Raw genomic sequence first — 15,000 nt, 5'->3', positions numbered from 1 at the left:
TAAGTATGTTAAAACAGAACAGGCACCACTGAACACCACCGAAGTGACTCAGCAGCAGTGCAGGGTCTCCTCTGGTGTGTGGCCTCCTGGCGACCTAACATCGATGGTTCCCTGTGAACTGCCGACGCTGGAACTGTGATGGACGAACCCGGGTGTGGCCGTGTATGGGGAAATCTAAATGAGCGGCGTGGGAGTAATGCCACTGAAACGGTGCAGATGACGGGGCAGCAAAAAAAAAAAAAAAAGAAGAAGTGAATGTGGGACTTGCATCCCATGAAGGCAGAAGAAGAAGAAGAGGAAGAAGGAGAAGACGACGAAGACGATGACGATGACGAACAAGAAAACCTCTTACCTTACACTGCTCCAGCTGTTTACTAATGTCCTGAGTCTCGGCCATAGACTCTGACACCCCGATCCACTTCTCATAGCCGCTCAACAGATCCTGCAATGCCTTCAGCTCAGCGTACAACTTCTTGCTCTCATAGTTGCGGTCCACCACCAGCTGTGTGTCTGCCAGTTTCTGTTTCAGCTGCTCCCACCGGTCCTCCACTTGCTGGACGCACGTGGCTGTGGCTTCGGAGGACTCTCCCGCTGAAATGCAGGGAATGTGTGAGTATGTGTGTGTGTGTCTGTGTGTGTGTGAGTGTGCACACACCCATGCATACATGCCTGTACACGGATTTGTGTGTGTATGGGTGCATGCATGCATTTACTCATGTGTGTGTGCATATGGTTTGTCGCTGACATATTCCATTTGTCCTGTTTGCAAGTCATGATTATTGTTCCCTGTGCTGTTAATTTTTGCAAGCTTTTTTCTCATGTTGATGTCAATTTTTAGCACTCTGGGCCCTTGTGCTACATTCATTGTTGAAGAAGTGTATACAAACTATCCCTAAAGACTGAACAGGCATAGTGCTAACAACCTAATCCTCAGAAGGGAGCAGTCACACGATGCTCACCAATCTTCAGCTCTGTGATGACCCCCTTGCCCAGTGTGACCACTCTCTGCACATCAATCTGGTGGGAACGGATGGAGGTTTCTGTGTCCTGCACACATCATACATTAATCATGATAATAATGATTAATAATAACAATGATAGTAACAACAACTACAATAAGAATAACAACAACGATAATAATAACATTAATAATAATAATAATAATAATAACAACAACAACAATAATAATAATAACCTACATTCATGTATGCACAAAAACATCACACACAACACTCATCATACACATCGTACATCACAATATCTAACAACAATATTGTAATAAAGCATATCACAATACTAAAAACCAATATCTTTTTTCTTTCTTTCTTTTTTATTTTATTTATTTATTTATTTTTTTTTTTACCAAAGTGAAGGGTTCCTGTGATTTCTCAGCCACTGTACAAAACAATACAACACAACATAACACAACGCAATGCAATCCAATGCAATTCAATGCAGTGCAATACAATCAACACAACGCAACACAACAAACTCACAACACACATCAACACACACAGGAACCACTGTGTAGGTACTGGAGCCAGGCCTGACCTGAACCAGAGCTCTCTGCTCCTCCATGGTGAAGGGTTCATGTGAGTTCTCAGCCACAATACAATACAATGCAATACAACATAACAATGCGATACAACTCAACAACACAGCACAATACAATACAACATAACAATGCAATACAACACAACAACACAACGCAACACAGCACAATACAATGCAATACAACACAATACAATGCAATACAATACAACACAACACAACACAACTAACTCACAACACATCACCACACATGAAAATCCACCATACAGGACCCGTGCCTGACCTGAACTAGAGGTCTCTGCTCCTCAACAGTGAAGGGTTCATGTGAGTTCTCAGCCATAGTACAGTACAGTACGGTACACTACAGTACAGTACAATACATTACAACACAACACAACAAACTCAAAACACATCAGCACACACAAAAAGCACCGTATGGGAGCCAGGCCTGACCTGAACAAAAACTCTCTGCTCCTCCACAGTGGAGGGTTCCTGTGAGTTCTCGGCCACAATGCAATGCAATGCAATACAATCCAGTCCAATACAATACAATACAGTACATACAATACAATACAACACAACTAATTCAAAACAAATTAAATCAGTAGGAGCCTGACCTGAACCAGAACTCTCTGCTCCACCACAGTGAAGGGTTCCCATGAGTTCTTGGCCACAATACAACACAACACAACACAACTAACTCACAACATATCAACACACATAAAAACCAGGCCTGACCCGAACCAGAACTCTCTGCTCCTCCACAGTGAAGGGTTCCTGGGAGTTCTCTGCCACAGTCCAATACAATACAATACAATACAATAAGTACATACAATACAATACAACACAACTAACTCACAACACATCAACACACATAAAAACCAGGCCTGACCTGAACCAGAACCCTCTGCTCCCCCGCAGTGAAGGGTTCCTGTGAGTTCTCCACCACAATACAAAAAAATTACAACACAATACAACACAACCACCTCAAAACACATCAACACACAAAAACCACTGTAGAGAAGCCGTGCCTGACCTGAACTAGAACTCTCTGCTCCTCCACGGTGAAGGGTTCCTGGGAGTTCTCCGCCACCAGCAGATCCAGCGTGGCCTCTGTGGCTCCAATCCACTCCTTCAGCGCCTTCAGCTGCATCTCAAACTCCATCTGCTGGGCCGACTCCACCTTGCGCTTCCTGGAGGTGGAGGTGGGCTTGGACGCCTGTTTCTCCACCACCTCCCCCTCCACTGCAGCAGCTGCCTCGTAGCGCTCTGAGATCTTGCTGAGCTCTACTCCGGAGTTGGCGATCTGAGGTGACAGAGGTGTGTGCTGGCTTGCTGAATGTTTGGAGTTTTGTTATAAACATGCTGGTGACATGATGTGAGGAGGAGGAGGAAACTGTTGAAAAAGTAGCGTGTGTGTGTGTGTGTGTGTGTGTGTGTGTCTGTGTGTGTGTCTGTGTGTGTGTGTGTGTCTCTGTGTGTGTGTGTGTGTGTGTGTGTGTGTGTGTGTGTGTGTGTGTGTGTGTGTGTGTGTGTGTGTGTGTGTGTGTGTGTGTGTGTGTGTGTGCGTGTGATATGGACTCTGGGTTTGTGGGCTGCAACTTCAGTGTTGACACATATTCATGAGTGGGTTTTTACTCATATGACCATCTTTACCATGCCATCTTGACAGCCACACTGTTTTGGGAGGTGTTCTGGTGCAATCTGGGCTGGCTCCCCAAAGAGTAAACTTCAGCTTGTTAGAACCAACCTCCCCTACCTGGATTTTACAGAACCAACCTCCCCTACCTGGATTTTACCATACCCTCCCCTCCCTTCTATCCTGTCAGTCCTTGTCCTGCCCTGTATGGTCCTGTTCTATCCTGTCCTATCTTGTCCTGCCCTGTATGGTCCTGTTCTATCCTGTTGTCCTGCCCTGTATGGTCCTGTTCTATCCTGTCCTATCTTGACCTGTCCTGTATGGTCCTGTTCTATCCTGTCCTGCCCTGTATGGTCCTGTCCTATCCTGTCCTGTACGGTCCTGTTCTATCCTGTCTGTCCTTGTCCTGCCCTGTATAGTCCTGTTCTATCCTGTCCTATCCTGTCCTGTATGGTCCTGTTCTATCCTGTCCTATCTTGTCCTGCCCTGTATGGTCCTGTTCTATCCTGTCCTATCTTGACCTGTCCTGTATGGTCCTGTCCTATCTTGTCCTGCCCTGTATGGTCCTGTTCTATCCTGTTGTCCTGCCCTGTATGGTCCTGTTCTATCCTGTCTGTCCTTGTCCTGCCCTGTATGGTCCTGTTCTATCCTGTTGTCCTGCCCTGTATGGTCCTGTTCTATCCTGTTGTCCTGCCCTGTATGGTCCTGTTCTATCCTGTTGTCCTGCCCTGTATGGTCCTGTTCTATCCTGTCCTATCTTGTCCTGCCCTGTATGGTCCTGTTCTATCCTGTCCTATCTTGTCCTGCCCTGTATGGTCCTGTTCTATCCTGTCCTATCTTGTCCTGCCCTGTATGGTCCTGTTCTATCCTGTCCTGCCCTGTATGGTCCTGTTCTATCCTGTCCTATCTTGTCCTGCCCTGTATGGTCCTGTTCTATCCTGTCCTGTCCTGTATGGTCCTGTCCTATCCTGTCCTGCCCTGTATGGTCCTGTTCTATCCTGTCCTGCCCTGTATGGTCCTGTTCTATCCTGTCCTGCCCTGTATGGTCCTGTTCTATCCTGTCCTGCCCTGTATGGTCCTGTTCTATCCTGTCCTATCTTGTCCTGCCCTGTACGGTCCTGTTCTATCCTGTCTGTCCTTGTCCTGCCGTGTATGGTCTGTTCTATCCTGTCTGTCCTTGTCCTGCCCTGTGTGGTCCTGTTCTATCCTATCTTGTCCTGCCCTGTATGGTCCTGTTCTATCCTGTCCTATCTTGTCCTGCCCTGTATGATCCTGTTCTATCCTGTTGTCCTGCCCTGTATGGTCCTGTTCTATCCTGTCCTATCTTGTCCTGCCCTGTATGGTCCTGTTCTATCCTGTCCTATCTTGTCCTGCCTTGTATGGACCTGTTCTATCCTGTCTGTCCTTGTCCTGCCCTGTATGGTCCTGTTCTATCCCTGCTTTACTCTGTCCTGTCGTGCTGTGTCACCTGTGTGCTGTAGATCTCCATCAGCTGCACCAGTTTTTCCCAGCGTTCCTGCAGGGTCTCCAGCAGGGCGGAGATGCGAGACACGGCCACCTGGCTGTCCACGTAGCGCACTATCTGCTGGCCGCACTCGTTGAGCGCGTCGAAACGACGCACCTGCTCCTCCATGTCATTCTCTATCGCCTGGACACACAGTGTGACAATTCTGAGTTATGCAGTGCTGTGATGGATTGTTTGACAACAACATTTAGCAGTGATGTACTGTTTTACAACAACATTTAGCAGTGATGTACTGTGTTACAACAACATTTAGCTGTGATGGACTGTGTGACAACAACATTTAGCTGTGATGGACTGTGTGACAACAACATTTAGCTGTGATGGACTGTTTGACTACAACATTTAGCTGTGATGGACTGTGTGACAACAACATTTAGCTGTGATGGACTGTGTGACAACAACATTTAGCTGTGATGGACTGTGTGACAACAACATTTAGCTGTGATGGACTGTGTGACGACAACATTTAGCTGTGATGGACTGTGTGACAACAACATTTAGCTGTGTGACAACAATTAGCTGTGATAGACTGTGTGACAACAACATTTAGCTGTGTGGACTGTTTGACTACAACATTTAGCTGTGTGGACTGTTTGACAACATCATTTAGTTGTGTGGACTGTGTGACAACAACATTTAGCTGTGATGGACTGTGTGACAAAAACGTTTAGCTGTGATGGACTGTGTGACAACAACATTTAGCTGTGATGGACTGTGTGACAACAACATTTAGCTGTGATGGACTGTGTGACAACAACATTTAGCTGTGATGGACTGTGTGACAACAACATTTAGCTGTGTGGACTGTGTGACAACAACATTTAGCTGTGATGGACTGTGTGACAAAAACGTTTAGCTGTGATGGACTGTGTGACAAAAACATTTAGCTGTGTGAACTGTTTGACAATAACATTTAGCTGTATGGACTGTTTGACTACAACAATTAGCTGTGATGGACTGTTTGACAACAACATTTAGCTGTGATGGACTGTGTGACAACAACATTTAGCTGTGATGGACAGTTTGACAACACACTGACCACCCACCCCAACACACTGACCTTGAGATGTTTGACCTGCACGATGACCTGGTCAGGGTCGGAGAGGTCGGTCTGACCCATGCGGGCCAGCACGCTCTCCTTCTCGGCCAGCCAGACGCTGAACTTGGTCTGCTCGTCGTTGAACTGCTGCCAGCGCAGAAGTACTTCCTGCAGCACCACCCACTGGTCCTCGGTCCACCGGCACACCGCCGCCCACCGCGCCCCCAACTGCTCCAGCTGCTTCTCCATGGCCTGGCAGGCAGCTGTGGGTCAGTCACATTGACATGCTGTTACGGTGATGTTGAGGAGGAAGGTGGCTTGGCACAATGGTTAGTGATCTGTGTTGTATTGCACTGCATCACAATGGTTAATGATCTGTACTGTATTGCACTGAATCACAATGGTTAATGATCTGTGTTGTATTGCACTGAATCACAATGGTTAATGATCTGTACTGTATTGTATTGCATCACAATGGTTAATGATCTGTACTGTACTGCACTGCATCACAATGGTTAATGATCTGTACTGTATTGCACTGCATCACAATGGTTAATGATCTGTACTGTATTGCACTGCATCACAATGGTTAATGATCTGTGTTGTATTGCACTGCATCACAATGGTTAATGATCTGTACTGTATTGCACTGCATCACAATGGTTAATGATCTGTACTGTATTGCATGGTATCACAATGGTTAATGATCTGTGTTGTATTACCCTGCATCACAATGGTTAATGATCTGTGTTGTATTACCCTGCATCACAATGGTTAATGATCTGTACTGTATTGCATTGTATCACAATGGTTAATGATCTGTAATGTAGTGCATTGTATCACAATGGTTAATGATCTGTACTGTATTGCACTGAACCACAATGGTTAATGATCTGTACCGTATTGCATTGTATCAGAATGGTTAATGATCTGTACTGTATTGCATTGTATCACAATGGTTAATGATCTGTACTGTATTGCATTGTATCACAATGGTTAATGATCTGTACTGTATTGCATTGTATCACAATGATAGGTATAAACTTTCTCCATTTATCAGTTTTGTACACTCAGTAGTCATCTTTTGTTTAATTGCCTAATTCTTCTTCTTCTTCTTCATCTGTGGGCTGCGACTCCCACATTCACTCATATATATATACAAGTGGACTTTTTTTGTGCATGACCAATTTTTACCCTACCTCGCTGTTCTTTATGGAGTATTCATCACTGACTGTTTAATTTCTGGGTAATGAGATGATTCTTTATCTACTTTCAAAGGAAGAAGAGACAAGAATTAAGGAGATGTGAGGAGGTGAAGTAAGATATAAGATGCATAAATTCTTTATCATCTTTAAAAGAGACATTCTTGACATGTTTGCTGACACAAAGGTAACATATCAATTAATTAGAACAGTGCAATCAACATCCTGTAAATACTAGATTATAACATCAGCAAACTGAAAGAAAATCAACACAATTATACTGTCCCTACACCCTAAAACAGAGTATCACTGCCATGCATGGTTGGAGTAAAAATGGTCATTCACGTAAAAGCTCACATGTGTATGCATATGAGGGAACATGGAAGACACAGCTCATGAACGAAGAAGAAAGAAGAAGATACTATAGCCAAAGTCAGGCTACCAGAACACTCCCATTGAACTATGTAACAGGGATTCAGCAATTAACTGAGTTAGTGGGTGAGTGAGTGAGAGAGTGTGTTTGTGTGTAAGTAAATGTCTGTGTATATGTGCATATGCGTGTGCATGTGTGTGTGTGTGCGTGCACGCGCACGCGCTCGTGTGTACATGTGCGTATGCATGTGTGTGTGAGTGTATGTTAGAGTATGTGTGTGCATGCATGCGTGCATGTGCGTGCGTGCGAGCGTGCGTGCTTGCATGCGTGTGTGTGTGGTCATATAACCCATGTTATTACACTGCATACAAAACAACAACAACAACCAAATGTGCACATCACCAATAAACTACTGAGTTTAAAAGTCACACACACCTAACTAAGACATGTATCCTATATACACACACATCTCAGCCCATGCAGTGTGCACCACTCACCGCCGCTGTCAGCGTTGTTGTCGTCCACCACCACCACCATGTGCTGCAGGCTGTCCACACGTTTCTGCTGGTCCTCCAGGGATTGCTGGATCACCTGCACACACACAGCAACCACACTCTTTCTAGTCTGACCATCACTGTTGTGGCTGTAGCCATCCGCATTCATACTTCTGCTGCTGAAGTGCCATCTGGTGAAAAGCTGACGGTGAAGGTTGGTGTAAAACATGAACATGAAATACAGTGCAGTGTTTAGAGGACAACAAAAGGTCAGAGTTCACTTTGTGCTGTGTAAAACATGGACATAAAAAATACAATGTTTACGGAAGTTTACCTTGTGGTCATCCACCTGTGTTGTGTATAAAATAAACACAAAATACAACACAATGTAAACAGGACAACAAAGGATCAAGCAAAACTCACCTTGTGGTAGTTTAACATGAACACAAAATACAACACAACGTTTGCAGGACAACAAACAGTCCACTAAAGCTCACCCTGTGGTAGTTAAACATGAACACAAAACACAATATTTACAGGACAAAACAGGGTCAATCAAAGCTCACCCTGTGGTAGTTAAACATGAACACAAAACACAATATTTACAGGACAAAACAGGGTCAAACAAAGCTCACCCTGTGGTAGTTAAACATGAATACAAAACACAATATTTACAGGACAAAACAGGGTCAATCAAAGCTCACCTTGTGGTCGTCCACCTGCGTCTTGATGGTCTCCAGGTCGGTGCCCACAGGGTCCTGGTTGTTGATCTTCTCCTCCATCCACACCAGCCAGGATGCCAGCTCGTCCAGCTGATGCTGCTGCAGCTCCATCAACACCTGCTGCAGCCTGAAACAGTGGTCAGGTGTGGTGTGGTGAGGTGTGGTGAGGTGTGGTGTGGTGTGGCGAGGTGTGTGGGGGTGTTGAGATGTGGGGTGGTGTGGTGTGGTGAGGTGTGGTGTGGTGAGGTGTGGTGTGGTGTGGCGAGGTGTGTGGGGGTGTTGAGATGTGTGGTGTGGTGTGGTGTGTGTTGAGATGTAGGGTGGTTCAGTGTGGTGTGGTGTGGTGTGGGGAGGTGTGTGTGTGTGTTGAGATGTAGGGTGGTTAAGTGTGGGGTGGTGTGGGGTGGTGAGGTGAGGTGTGGTGTGATGTGGGGTTGTGAGGTGTGGTGTGGTGTGGTGTGGTGTGGGGAGGTGTGTGTGTGTGTTGAGATGTAGGGTGGTTAAGTGTGGGGTGGTGTGGGGTGGTGAGGTGAGGTGTGGTGTGATGTGGGGTTGTGAGGTGTGGTGTGGTGTGGTGTGGTGTGGTGAGGTGTGTGGGGGTGTTGAGATGTAGGGTGGTTAAGTGTGGGGTGGCGAGGTGAGGTGTGGTGTGATGTGGGGTAGTGAGGTGTGGTGTGGGGTGGTGTGGTGTGGTGTGGTGAGGTGTGGTGTGGTGTGGCGAGGTGTGTGGGGGTGTTGAGATGTGGGGTGGCGAGGTGAGGTGTGGTGTGATGTGGGGTGGTGAGGTGTGGTGTGGTGTGGTGTGGTGTGGGGAGGTGTGTGTGTGTGTTGAGATGTAGGGTGGTTAAGTGTGGGGTGGTGTGGGGTGGCGAGGTGAGGTGTGGTGTGATGTGGGGTAGTGAGGTGTGGTGTGGTGTGGTGTGGTGTGGTGTGGTGAGGTGTGTGGGGGTGTTGAGATGTAGGGTGGTTAAGTGTGGGGTGGTGTGGGGTGGCGAGGTGAGGTGTGGTGTGATGTGGGGTAGTGAGGTGTGGTGTGGGGTGGTGTGGTGTGGTGTGGTGTGGTGTGGGGAGGTGTGTGTGTGTGTTGAGATGTAGGGTGGTTAAGTGTGGGGTGGTGTGGGGTGGCGAGGTGAGGTGTGGTGTGATGTGGGGTAGTGAGGTGTGGTGTGGTGTGGTGAGGTGTGTGGGGGTGTTGAGATGTAGGGTGGTTAAGTGTGGGGTGGTGTGGGGTGGCGAGGTGAGGTGTGGTGTGATGTGGGGGTAGTGAGGTGTGGTGTGGGGTGGTGTGGTGTGGTGTGGTATGGTGTGGTGAGGTGTGTGGGGGTGTTGAGATGTAGGGTGGTTAAGTGTGGGGTGGTGTGGGGTGGCGAGGTGAGGTGTGGTGTGATGTGGGGTAGTGAGGTGTGGTGTGGTGTGGTGAGGTGTGTGGGGGTGTTGAGATGTAGGGTGGTTAAGTGTGGGGTGGTGTGGGGTGGCGAGGTGAGGTGTGGTGTGATGTGGGGTAGTGAGGTGCAGTGTGATGTGGGGTGGTGAGGTGTCGGGGGAGGGGGGGGTGTTGAGATGTTGGGTGGTTCAGTGTGGGGTGGTGTGGCGTGGTGTGGTGAGGTGTGTGGGGGTGTTGAGATGTGGGGTGGTTCAGTGTGGGGTGGTGAGGTGTGGTGTGTCTGTTTTACACCTTTCTGCTCGGCAGCATGCTTTTCAGGCTTTTATTTGTTAGGCAAAGAAAAGGTGGGGTTTTTTGTTTGTTTGTTTGTAATTGGGGAATGGGGACTGTTGTTCTGTTGTTTGGTTTTCCTTCAGGGTGTGTCTGTCTTCTTCTGAGCTCTCATTAATATGAAGGGTAAAGGTTAAAGGTCCCACTGTCTTTAATAGCCAGAGGGGCAGTGAATTCATATCCACTCTGAGCCACAAGCACAGAGAAGGGTGGGGCCCAGTCCTCTCCTTCCCCAACCAAAGTCAGGTACCCATTCACACCTGGGTGAAGTGAGGAAAACCGGAATAAATAACCCTTTTAAAGGATACAACACCATGCCCAAACGAGGCTTTGAAGCCTGCATGATCACTCATTAATACTGCATGACCTCCCCAAAAAAGAAGCTTTATGAGAGGTGCAAGAGTGACCATTTTGTCGACTATAACATGCCTGCACCAACCCATTATGGCGCACTGCACAAACATTGTCCACATCATCTGCTAGTTACCTGACAATGTAATTGAGGGGGGCTATGGGTGCGGGTTGGGTGAGGGGGGCTGCAGACCATTTCTTTCAAAAACAATAATATTGCCCATACCAGCACCACCATTTTTTTTTCAGCCTGGCATTAGTACTTTCAGTTTCACACCTGCGTACACAGCACAATGTTTGTGAGGTGATTTCAACATACCTGAGAAGGTAGTATGGGGAAAAGGGGCAAACAGTGTCTGTACTTGATGGCTATACAAACAGGCAAAGTGTGTCATGTTGTAGGGTTTTTTGGTTTTTTTTGGTTTTTTTAATCAAACATACAGACAAAACCCCCATTCAGCATAAATCTTTGTACGTTTTTGTTATGATGGACAATGTTATTTTCTTAACTGAATGTGTGTGTGTGTGTCGAAAGAGAGATGGGGAGAGAGAGAAAGAAAGTCAGACAGACAGAGTTAGGATATTGTCTGTATTTGTAGTGTGTGTGTGTGTGTGTGTGTGTGTGTGTGTGTGTGTGTGTTTGTGAAACGCCAGCATGCCATACAGAGAAATCTGTTGTGACAAGAAGTAATACAACACAATATAACTGTCAAACAACAGCAAAACATGGGGAGAGAAAGAAAGAGAATCTAATGATAATGATGTCAGTTTCACTACAGCTTCATTGTCATCAACTGAAAAATCACACACACACAGATTCACAGACACACACAGTAACACACACACACACACACACACCCATCCCCACCCCAACACACACACACACAAACACACGCACCACCATCACCACCACCACACACACACACACACACACAAGCACAAAGTTCAATCACCTTGTTTCATTTTTTAATTTTCTTTTTTGTGTGTGAGTGTTTTTTTTTGGTTTTTTTGTTCCTCCCTTCATTCTCACCCTACCTCTCCCCTGTCTGAGGGGAACACCTGGGCACACAGCCAGCACACCTTCTCTTCCACCCCACCACTCCACCCCCAAACCCCCCACCCCCACCACCCCCCCCTTTTTTTTTTTTTTTTACTACCCCCACCTCCTTTTTTTCCAACTGGTCTCCAAAGTCAGTCAGTTATGAGAACACTGCCAGTGAGACCCGCACTGCATACCGTGCACTTCAAAGTTCTGCTTTTTGCGGTTTACTGCTTGCGGTGTGAATGGACTAGGGAAATGCAACTTTGGAATAGTATTCATACTTGCAGGTTGTTTTTTTGAGTGAGAAAAATGACAGGAGGGGTGGAGTGATGTAGGTGTTGGGTTTGGGGAGGTGAGGGTGGGGGTGGGGGCTGGGGATAGGGATGGATGGAAAGAGAGATGGGGGAGAAAGAGAGAGAGAGAAAGAAAGCCAGAAGGACAGAGTTAAGCTGTTGTCTGTGTGTGTGTGTGTGTGTGTGTGTGTGTGTGTGTGTGTGTGTGTGCACATTCATGTGTGTGCATGCATGTGTACCTGTGTTTGCATACATGTGAGTCTGTGTGTGCATGTAACTTATAAGTGTTTGTGCACATGAATGTAAGTGCTCTTACATGTGTGTACAATATCTGTAGGCATACATGTTGTGCAAGCATATAATGCATGTGTATGCATACAAGAGTGTGAAGATATATGTGCAGATGTGTAATTGCACATGTGTGTGCAAGGGAGCATACCTGGGCATGTGTATACATGCATGCTTACATTGGCTGTCCTTGGGCCAGTCCCTGGATCTTTTCTATCCTTTAATTCAGTAAATCATCAGTAATTCTTTTGTACCATCCCCTTTATTATAATCAAATACCACTCGGGACCACCGATACAAAAGCTGACTGGATTTTGATCCTTCAAAATATTCTTACGACAGGATAAAGACCCACAACAAAATAGGTCCAAAATTATTCCCTTTTAATGTTTCAATTCTTTTGTCCAAATTAAATCCAAACAATTAATTAAGTCCCTTACCACCAAGTATACATCGTTACACAGAAAAAAAGCCATGATAAAAGATGAAAAAAAAGCTAACACCCATCCCACCCCCACGCCCACCCCTCCCTGCGCCCATCATCAAAACCAGGACCATGGTATACCTGGGTATACCACTCAACAAACCCTGAACAGCAAAGGCTTTAAAAAGCAAAAGAAAAAAAAATATTCAGAAAATAAATAAATGAACCAAAAGCAGAAGCCTCCAGCTTCACCACTTCACACAGGCAACTTTTTGTTCCATTCTCCAGCCAGAAACAGGTGATTTTAGTATGCAGGTCTGTTGAGTTAGGGGAGGGGGGGGGGGGTTAATTTCTGCAGCCTCCGCACCTACTCCCCCCTTCCCCTTGCCTCTCCCTCCCCCCTCCCCACTTAAGGTTTCAGCCATCGTCTGCTCCAGTCCTGCCTACTGCCTCTCTCTAATCCTCTCTTCCTTTAAAAAAAAAAAAGAAAAAAAAGTCTTGTTCCTTTAGAGGAAAAATCTGGTTTCCACCATAATTTTCTCCACTCACTGTTTCCACTCGCCCGTTCCTAATGCTTCTTTATTCCCATCCCGTGCCTCCTACCACCACGCCTCTCTTACTTCTCCACCCCCCCCCCCCCCCAGTCCTCTACAACCTCTCCCTCATCCCCCATCCACCCCTCGCAGCATCAACTATTTACATACATGTGTGTTTCCTTTAAGACGATCTACCTCCTCAGTCTTCTTGTGAATGCTGTACAAAGTGACAGGAACAGGAGGGACAAAAAAATACAATGCCTCACATCCCTTCCTCCTACACAAATCAAAAACAGAAAAAATATGTAATATATATATATATGACAGAAAAAAAACATGATAGTGGAAGAAAACATTTGCTAGTAAACAGGTCCTCTCTCTCTCTCTCTCTCGATATTCATGTATAAATATGTATGTGTGTACAATAACACCATCAATATAAAGATATCCATTCCATTAACAGACTGATCATTTCACCTCACGCTAAACACCCAAAGACATCGAACAGACAGTCCAAACAACAGTCAGCAACAGTGAAAACAGCAGCAACAAAAGTTTACCTCAAAAGCTACAAGTGGAAAAAAAATGTGCATGTTTTCTTTAAGCTCTCAGAAAAAGGCTTCACTTCCGGCAAGTCAGTACATCAATCTATGCATTTATCATATGTTTTTGTTTCTGTTTTTTGTTTTGTTTAGAAAGACAGAGATAGGGCAGAAAGAGAGGGGGAGAGAGATGAGACAGAGAATGAGAAGGGGAGAGAGAGAGGGGGGGGAGAGAGAGAGAGAAAGGGGGGGAGAGAGAGAAGAGGGGGGAGAGAAGGGGAAGAGACAAAGGTGAGAGGCAGAAAAAGAGAGAGAGAAGAGGGAGAGACACTGCACACACACAATTTCCACACACAACCCCCCTCATCCCCCCCCCCCTGTACCTCACCCCCCCCCACCCCCCCCCCAGAACCTGTTCTCAATCCCCACCCCCTCCTTCCCCTCCAACACCTATCTCAACTCTCTCCAGACATTTTTCTTTCACAGCTAATCTGGACCCCCCACCCCCACCCCTACTCTCTCTCTCTCCTGGAAACCTCCCACCACTAATCTCCACACCCTCCCACCCACCACACCCACACAGCCACCTTCCCTGCCCACAACACCACCAATCTTCCAGTGATGGGTGGGCGGGGTTGGGGTAGGGAAGGGAGGGTGTTAGAAGAGGAGGAAAGTCTGTGCAGGAAGGCTGGGGAAGGGGAAGGGGGTGGGGGGCGTGTGGGGGGCAGTCTACAGGTGGGAGCTGTTAGCAGATTGTAAATCAAAGGCAGGAGAGGGTTGGGCGAGGGTGTGTGTGTGGAGGGGCGGGGTGGGGAGGGAGGGGGGGGGGAGGTGGGAGAGTGGGGGGGGGATGGTGGAAGGGTAGCTACCTGGCAGGTAAAGACAGGTAAAGCTGGGCACCTTGCTGACCTCCCTTTATTATTAGTTGCTGAAGCTGTCTCTGGGTTTCAGCTCCTCCCCCCCCCCCCCCCCCCCACACCCCTCCAATCCCACTTCTTCTTTTCTCATCACTCCTATAACCACCCCCACACCCCACCTCATGTCTGCCACTCCCCCTCCTCCCTAGCTTTTCCTCCTCACCCCCTCCTCTACAGTGTCAACAAACCTGGCATGGGATGGGAGGCAAATTGAATGCTCCAAGTCTGAGAGAGTGTGCTCACACACCCACACGCAGGCACACTCACTCACACTCACATGCACGCACACACACATGCACGTATGCATACACACACACGGTGAAACATGCGAATGCATCTGAGTGTGCA

The 15,000-nt window shown here is 46.9% G+C and overlaps 1 protein-coding gene across 11 annotated transcripts in view; it reads right to left on the bottom strand.

Annotated features, from left to right (window-relative positions):
• Window positions 1–15,000, bottom strand: part of LOC143297920 (dystrophin-like) — a 477,394-nt gene that overhangs the window by 308,605 nt on the left and 153,789 nt on the right. For all 11 annotated transcript variants that reach the window (XM_076610493.1, XM_076610497.1, XM_076610494.1 and 8 more), the window contains 7 exons: window positions 8,528–8,672; window positions 7,827–7,920; window positions 5,776–6,017; window positions 4,659–4,838; window positions 2,588–2,857; window positions 960–1,047; window positions 353–591 (listed from right to left, as the gene is read on the bottom strand). In XM_076610493.1, coding sequence (XP_076466608.1) covers window positions 353–591; window positions 960–1,047; window positions 2,588–2,857; window positions 4,659–4,838; window positions 5,776–6,017; window positions 7,827–7,920; window positions 8,528–8,672 — 1,258 coding nt within the window. The remainder of the gene's footprint in view (window positions 1–352; window positions 592–959; window positions 1,048–2,587; window positions 2,858–4,658; window positions 4,839–5,775; window positions 6,018–7,826; window positions 7,921–8,527; window positions 8,673–15,000) is intronic.

This window comes from Babylonia areolata, chromosome 23, assembly GCF_041734735.1.
Source record: "Babylonia areolata isolate BAREFJ2019XMU chromosome 23, ASM4173473v1, whole genome shotgun sequence".
Classification (NCBI taxonomy): Eukaryota; Metazoa; Mollusca; class Gastropoda; order Neogastropoda; family Buccinidae; genus Babylonia; species Babylonia areolata.
Note: the sequence above shows the minus strand (reverse complement) of the source record. Positions and strands in the feature narration are given on the sequence as shown.